The following is an 8786-nucleotide window of genomic DNA, read 5'->3' as shown; positions in this document are numbered from 1 at the left end:
AATGTGGATTCGTACGGTTGATGTATTACACTGGAAAATTTGTATTATCATTCTGTACAAACAAGAAGCAGTTGCTGAAGACAAAACAGACATAGAAGGCACAGAAGGGAAATCATCGATTCATGCTAAGAAACATAATCATCATAACCAAATAATCTTTTTATTAAGTCTTCCACACTTGATAATAATCTCCCCCTGTAACATGGTATATCATATCTTGTCAAATGTTTTCTAAGACACTGGTAGTCTAAAAATTATTCTCAGAACACTGAAGAACATACTTTTCTGTATGTATGTACTTCCCTTTAACCTAATCCCATAAAACACACTGGGCAGTATATATATGCCTTTGTGTTGACTAACAAAATGGAAATTTTCCAAGGGACAGGTTTTGTTCACATGCACAAAGATAAAAGGCTGATAGGCTGACCAAAAATACTTTCACACATCTACAAACAACCAACACACACACACACACACACACATGTACACACACAAAAGAAAAAGTTGGTGTAAGAATTTGGATACACCATACTGTACTTTCAAAAATCAAATGCTGTCTTTCCAAACACAAAGATAAATTATGTGCACAACTAAAATTGACTAAGATGACAAATTCATAAACTAGCACCAGCATTTGCTCTCTCTCTCAATAATCGCATGACTTGCACATACAAATAAGAGAAGACTATGTGCATAAGCAAACAAATGTACCAGCATGCACACTCTGCGATGACCCGGTTTCATACAAAGATCACCGCTATTCTAGCGAAAGGTTATCGTGCTAGGTCAGTCAATCATCACATCACTTCACAAAAAAATAAAATAAATAAAAAGAACAAAATATATTAAGAAATAAAAAATCCTAAGTACTGTCTTATTCAAAATATAAACAAAAATAACTACCGTAGCTTCAGAGGCATATCTCGAGGCTTTTGTTTTAGCACCATGAACAACTACTCCCTCTTACTGTCTGACTCTCAGTGAAAGGCCCTTAAAGACTTGGTGTGCGCTGCTTCGTGTTTGAACTACAGGAAAAATGGTCTTACCTGTATTCTCTGCTCCTCGGGGAATGATGACATCGGCAAACTTCTTTGTCTGGAAGAAGAGCATGATTTTTTTCTCTTTATTTAAGGCATAAACACATGTATAGCCATATATTCAGTGAACTATATCTATATCTTATATAAAATAAAAATATATAACATAAATAAACAACAAAATATAAACATACATTAAATATACAAATATAAATAATATATAAAATAGATAAAAATAACATATATATAACATAATAAAAAGATATACATAATAAACATAAAATAAATATATACAAAATAGCATCATCTAATAATATATATAAGGGGAAAAATATATATAAAAAACATATAAATACATATATATATATAATACACAAAAATAACATAATATATACTATATAATACTTAATATAAAATATATAAATATATATATAATGATATATATATATTTGTATATATAATATGTTATAATATGATATATATATATATATATATATATATATATTAGTATAATGTATATACACACTAATATATATATATATATATATAATATATATATATATATATAAACTATATATATATTATATATATATATATATATTATATATAAATATATATATGTTAAAACACACAATATATAATAATATAATACACACATATATATTAAAATATTATATACAAAACATTATATATATACATATATATATATAATTAACATATATATATATAAACACACATATATATATATATACACAATATTATATTATAATATAATTATATATTATATATATTAAAATATATATATATATATAAACATATATATTTTATATATATACCAATATATATATATATATAATATATATATAATATATAATATATATATTTATTATTTTATATATATATATATATATATATTATAACATTATATATATTTTAAAATTTATATATATATATATATATATATAATATATATATATAAATATACACAAATAATATTTTAACACAATAATATATATTTTAAAACACATATATTTTAATATATAAAATAATAATATATAAAAATAATATATATATATACATAATATAATATAGATATTATAATTTTAAAATATATATATATTATAAAAATAAAAAGATATAAACCCAATATATATATAACACAAAATATATATTTTACCCAAAATTTTATAATACACAAATATAATCCCTATTTTAAAATTAAAATATATATATAAAAACACATATAATATATATTATAAATAATATATAATAAAAATAATCATATAATATACATACATTTTAATAAACTTTACATATAATAACAACATAAAATATACATACATATAATATACAATACATATAATATACATACATTAAATACATACATATAATATACAACATAAAAATTTTCATACATTAATATACAAAACATATAATATACATACATATAATAACAAAACAAATATATAATATAAAAATTAAAAAATTTTAAAATTAAAATACATTAAATATAACATAATATATAAAATATATAGAAAAGGATAAATTATATATATAAATGTATAAAAATACATACATATATATACATATATACATACATACTTCTACTTCTTTTCATGTCACTCTAATACCTAAATAAGTCTTGTATTACAAAAACAAGTCTCTTCTCCCTTACCGGTAAGCAGAACTCCTCAAAAAGCAGGTTTGACCAAATTTGTGTACTGGTTCAAAACATGTTCCAGATTCCTTCCGCGTTCACGTGTGTCACGCATAACTGGAAAGATCGAGATATATTATTACTGTGCATGGAAAGCAGGATACCCTACACTGACTGGGTCATAGGCTGATTACATAATTATAAGATTATTTCACTATTTTTTCTGCTAGCTTTATAAAAGCTGTTATTGTCTGTCCAGACAATACAATAGCTTTGTGATTATACTTCAGCAATATATAATTAACTTAATTTGGCAATTTTATTTGCATGGGGAATTACCCTATCTATGACTATTATTTAAAAAATTCCCCCAAAAAAAATTTTGGTATTTAAAATCAAACGAGGCCAGGAGGGGCATGCACTTTTTACACTATTTTCACAGTGATTTTAATGTATTAATAATGCTTACATATAGATGGCTCTGCAAGAGTTTAGTAAATAAGGAGCTTACTAGTCCTACCTGACTTTGCTGGGTATAATCATAACAGTAATTACATTAAGAGCATTAGAAACTACTCAGGAAATGGGGATATCAGGTGAGGTCAGGCAGCCCCTACTAATTAACTCCTTGATGGTTAAGCTTTTGTGGAGCCATCTATGCGTAAACTAATTCACAAAAAAAAACTACTGTAGACAGTGAAATTTACCCCATGCCGGGTTTTTAAAAGGGATATAAAAGGGTTTCCATGTTTTTCCCTTTTTTACTTACCTTTCTATCTTCTTCTTTTTTTTCCCTGCTAGGGTAAGAAAAAAATTCCCTTTTTTAAAAAAAATAGGGAGCTTGTTTTTATATCCCCTTGCAGAGGCCTATCAGAATCTACTATTACAGGAAGTACCCTAAATTTTGTTTTATAACTTTGTAATTTTTCTAACATTATCATGCCATCTTTACAGAACAAAGAACCTTAGAAGAAAAAAAAATCTTTGTTTTGCTTTTCACAAATTCGGGCATAAAACCCTAACAAAGATCTCAAAAAATTTTTAAAAACCTTTTTAAATCAATTTTTTTTTGGTCCTGCCCAAAAATTTCCCCAACAGGTTTTGTAAAAAAAAAAAATTATTTGCAAAAAAAGGGAGAAAAAAACTTTCCCTAGTCCCTAAATTTTAAAGACCCAAAGCATTCCCTTTACTGAATTTGACATTTTTAGTCTTAAAAGACCCATCCAATAAGAAAATATATCAAGAGACATTGTGTTGCATGTCACTTTGTGTTTGTTTTTGACCTGGAATCTATGTGCAATCAGATATAACTACAGCATATATTTTACTCTATTTTAAACAATGATGAATTGGTCTCATCTACTGGTACATCAAGAACCCAAAGAAAAGGGGGGGAAAAGGAAAGGGAAAAGGCAGGGAAAAAAAAGGAAGGAAGAAAAGGAGGATGAAAAATTTAAAAAAAAAAAAGGGGAAAAAAATGAAAAAATAAGACATAAAATAAGACAGAGAAAGAAAGAAAAAAGAAGAAAAAGAAAGAAAAAAGAAGAAAAAGGAAAAAAGAAGAAGAAAAAGAAAAAGAAAAAAAAAAGGAAGAAGAAAAAAAAAAGGAGCTACATCCAATCCCACGCTACATGCGCTCTATCCTCAATCCATACCTCTTCTAGCCAGTCTAGTGTCGGCATCAGAGTCAACAAAGAGCTTCATGTGGAAGAGTTCCCGCATCTCCGGCTGATAGAACATCAATATGCCCTCGAACAGCACCACGTCAGCTGGGTAGATTGTCGTGGTGGTGTCTAACCTGTGAGGAGATACAAGAACAGGACTGGAGTGTATAATAAAATAAAATTAAAAAAAAAGGAAGAAAGAAACAAAGAAGGAAAGAAAAGAAAAGTTCTTCTATAAAAGTATCAAAGGAAAGTTCAGGGTCTGCAATACTGGCACACAACCAATTCTCTTGCATCCTTGGTTCCAGAGTATCCATGACTCCCAAAATCATCCAATTAACCAGACTAACACAAATCTCAAAATTCAGTAATGTCTGCTTCCCTAACCATGCAACCTACATATCTCTAAAGCACTGTGGACAATCAGCGATATTTGGGGCCTTTTTACCATATGCCAAACAGGGAAATAAAAGCTCGTAATCTAGTCCAATTTACAGTAGATGCCAGAAAATAAGTGTACCTATCTTAGCATATCAAAAACAAGGAAAAGCAGTAAGAAAAAGCGAAAGACAATGAGAAAAACAGACACAAAGATGCTCAAAAAAAAAAAAAAATGTAATCCAGTCTTCCACAATTTTGAATCATTATATTCAACATCACACATTAAAAACTTCAAAATCAAAACTCACCCAGTCATACACGGGAACACCCAGAACCCCAAATTTAAACCTTTGAGTTTAAAAACTTTAAATCAAAATTTTGGAAATTTTTAACCTTTTTTTGCCATCCAGAATTTGTCGTAGAGTCTTCAAAATAAGCTCAGTGTCAAAGGCATCGGGATGGTCAAAATTAAAAAGACCCTGGAAGAGGCAGAAATAAAACAGATTTACACATGCAGGTAATGCCAGGTGAATCTTACAGAATATTTATAACCTAATATACTGTCTGAACAAAGAAGAAGAAGAAAAAAAGAACGACACCAGAGAAAATAAGATACTGACAATTAAAAAATAACACTGAATTACGAAACCTTTGTTCTTTATTCCCGCTATTGCTTTTTGCCCCCACCGGGCCCGTCTTTTAAACTTTGGTTTTGGGTTTAAACCCCCCCTTTTCCCCTTTTTTCCTTTTCCCCTTTTACACTCTCCCCCCTTTCACCAATATTTCAATTCCATCTCCACTGCTTGCTATCTCCTTTATACATCCCCCTCTATCCTCTTTATCTATTCCTCTCTATTCCCTTTATTCAGTCCTCTCTATACCCTTTACTCATTCCTCTCCATCCCCTTTATCCATTCAACCCTATCCCCTTTATCCATTCAACCCTATCCCCTATATCTAATCCTGTCTACTTTATCTATTCCTCTCTATCCTCTTTATCCACCCCCCCACTGTTTCATTATCTATTCCTCCTCTATTCATTTTTCAAAAATTCCTTTTTTCCTTTTTTCCTTTTAAAATTTTTAAACCCTTTTTTCTCCAGCTGCTTTATCTGTTCATCACTATCCTCTTTAGTCATTACCCTCTATCTCCTTTATCTGCTTCTTTTCCATCTCCTTCATCCACTCCTCTCCTCTTGTCCTTCATCTCATCCTATCTACCTCTTTATCTCCTTTATCCATCTCTCTTAATCACCTTTATTTGTTCCTCTTTAATCTATGTCCATTTTAGAACTCTCCACTTTACCTTTCAACCCCTAAACATCTTTTAATTTAATTATAACATATTGTATATAAGTCTTTTTGATCAAATACATTCAGACAAAGTACATTAATGAAATAAGAAAAAAGAGAAAAAAAAAAAATTTTGAATTTAAAAACTAAAAAAAAGCCCTGTGTTTTATCAATTAATCTTTTGGTTAGACACCTCCATCAGAATTATGTGACTTCTGACAAATATGTAATATTGAAATGCTAATTACATGCCTTGCCTTGTAGAAACACTGATACTCATTTTACTCAAAAATCTTCTGATATTCTCCTCTACTATTATAAAAGTGCACAAACTTGTGTGATTCTAATTTGGCTCATTAGCTGTAAAAAATCAAAATCAAGGTGTAGTTTATCATGAATCTTGTAATAGTTATTAAATGCCCAAGTAATTGTTATTGACTTTATTCTCTTCAGAATGTTAAATCAAATGTATTTTCCATTACCTTGTACTTACCTTCCACTCAGAAGCATTTCAAAATAATAAATCTATAGTATAAGAAACCAGTTATGACTTTTCATACACCAAGAAATGCCTTTTTGGTAACTTAAATTGTATAGTAAATCTGGCATGGGCTGAAAAAAGTTTGAAAATGCACTTCTTAAAAATACAAATTCCCACGAACTTTGCCTCTGACTTACATAGGTGGTAAATAAATCAACGTTAAACATCTGTTAAAGTCTTTTTTTTAAGTTCAAGGGTTTTTGGGGTGTTTGTATCAATTCCCCAACCCCACCACCAAAAAAAAAATAACAAAAGAAGTTTAAAAAACCACGGGGGAAAGAAAAAAAAAGGGAAACAACAAGGCAAAAAAAAAACACAAAAAACACAAGAAAAAAAACGGGGGGGAAAAGGGGGGGGGAAAGGGCAAAAGCCAAAGGGGGAAGGGGGAAAAAAAAAAAAAAAAAAAAAAAACAAATATAGGAAAATAATAAAAAAAATAAAATTTTAAAAAAGATATAAAGGGCAAAAAAAATAAATTTAAAAAAAATAAAAAGGGGGAAAAAAATAAAAAGAAAAAAAAAAAATAAATTTTAATAGGGGCAAACAATAAAGGGCAAAAAAAAAAAGGGGAAAAAAGGGGCCCAAAAAATAAAAAAAAAAAATGTGCAATAAAACAAGGGGGGGAAAATAAAAAAAACCCAAAAAAGGGGCCCAAAAAAGGGGAAAAATAAGGGGGGAAAAAAAGGGGGAAAAAATTGGGGAAAAAAAACATAAAAAAAACAAAAAAAGAACAAAAAATATAATATAAAATAAAAAATAAAAAAGAATTTTGGGGGAAAAAAAAGGGCAAATAAGAAATTTTGGGAAAAAAAAGGGGCAAAAGAAAAAGGGGGAAAAAAAATTAAGGGGCATAAAAAAAAATATGGGGGGAATAAAAAAATATGGGAATTTTAAAATAAGTGAAAAAATAAAGGGGGAAAAAAATGTGGGCATAAAAAGGGGGAAAAATAAATGGGGGCATAAAAATGAAAAAAAAAACAAAAAAAAAAAAAAATAATAAAAAAAAGGGGAATAAAAAAGGGGGAAAAAAAGGGGGAAAAAAAAAAAAAAGGGGCAAATATAAAGATGGAAAAAAAAGGAAAAATAAGAAAAAAAAAAAAAAACAAAAAAAAAAAAATATATAAAAATAACAATTAAAACATAAAAATAAAAAAAAAATAAAAACATATATATATACAAATAAAGAAAAATAATACAAAAATAAAAAATACAATAAAAAATATATACAAAAAAATATAAATTTAAATAAACAAAAATATAAGTTTTTTACATATATAATACATATAAAATTTTTTAAAAAAAATATAATATATATAAAAATATAAAATACATAAAATAATATACAAAATATTTACAATATATATATATTACAAAAATATATATACATAAAATATATGACTATTAATATAAAACAGTATATAAATACATAATTTATATATACAAAATATATATATAAAATAATATTATTAAATATATATATATACATATATAAAATAAAATAATAATATATTTTACCTTATATATAAATAATATATATAAAAATAAAATAAAATAAAAAAATACAAAATATATTTTATATTTTTTACATAAATAAACAAAATAACCCTAAAAATATATACAAAATATAAAATATTTAAAAATATAAAAGTATATAAAAATAAAAAATATATTACATATAATTTTTAATAATATAATTTTAATATATAAAACGTAATATAAATACATATAAAAAATAAAACTATACATATATATATATATAATATATATATACAATATATATATGACATTATTTACCATCATATATATATATATATATATACATATATATATATATATAGATACATATATTACATATATTATATATATAATAAAATTTACATATACATTATATATATATAAATACATAATAATAATATAATATATATACATATATATATATATACATATATAATTATATATAATATACATATATATATAATACTATATATATATAATAATATATATATTATATATATATAATATATATATACATATATTATATATATAATATATAATATATATATATACATATATATATAATATATATATATATATATATATATATATATAATATATATATATTTTACATATATATATATATTTTACATATATATATATTATCTATATTATATATATAATATATATATATAATATATATATAATAATAATAAA

The 8786-nt window shown here is 25.5% G+C and overlaps 1 protein-coding gene across 1 annotated transcript; it reads right to left on the bottom strand.

The window, feature by feature from the left end:
• Positions 1–549: 549 nt before the first annotated feature.
• LOC119599165 (uridine-cytidine kinase 2-A-like) lies at positions 550–6742 on the bottom strand. The gene is given in 9 exon segments (XM_037948919.1): positions 550–1098; positions 2716–2736; positions 2738–2814; positions 4353–4531; positions 4761–4774; positions 5051–5090; positions 5136–5221; positions 6368–6394; positions 6713–6742. Coding segments are annotated over 9 exon segments (606 nt in total). The 3' UTR covers positions 550–966.
• Positions 6743–8786: the final 2044 nt, after the last annotated feature.

This window comes from Penaeus monodon, chromosome 42 (assembly GCF_015228065.2).
Source record: "Penaeus monodon isolate SGIC_2016 chromosome 42, NSTDA_Pmon_1, whole genome shotgun sequence".
NCBI classification, from domain to species: Eukaryota; Metazoa; Arthropoda; class Malacostraca; order Decapoda; family Penaeidae; genus Penaeus; species Penaeus monodon.
The sequence above is the reverse complement of the archived record's forward strand: the minus strand, read 5'-3'. Positions and strand labels throughout refer to the sequence as shown.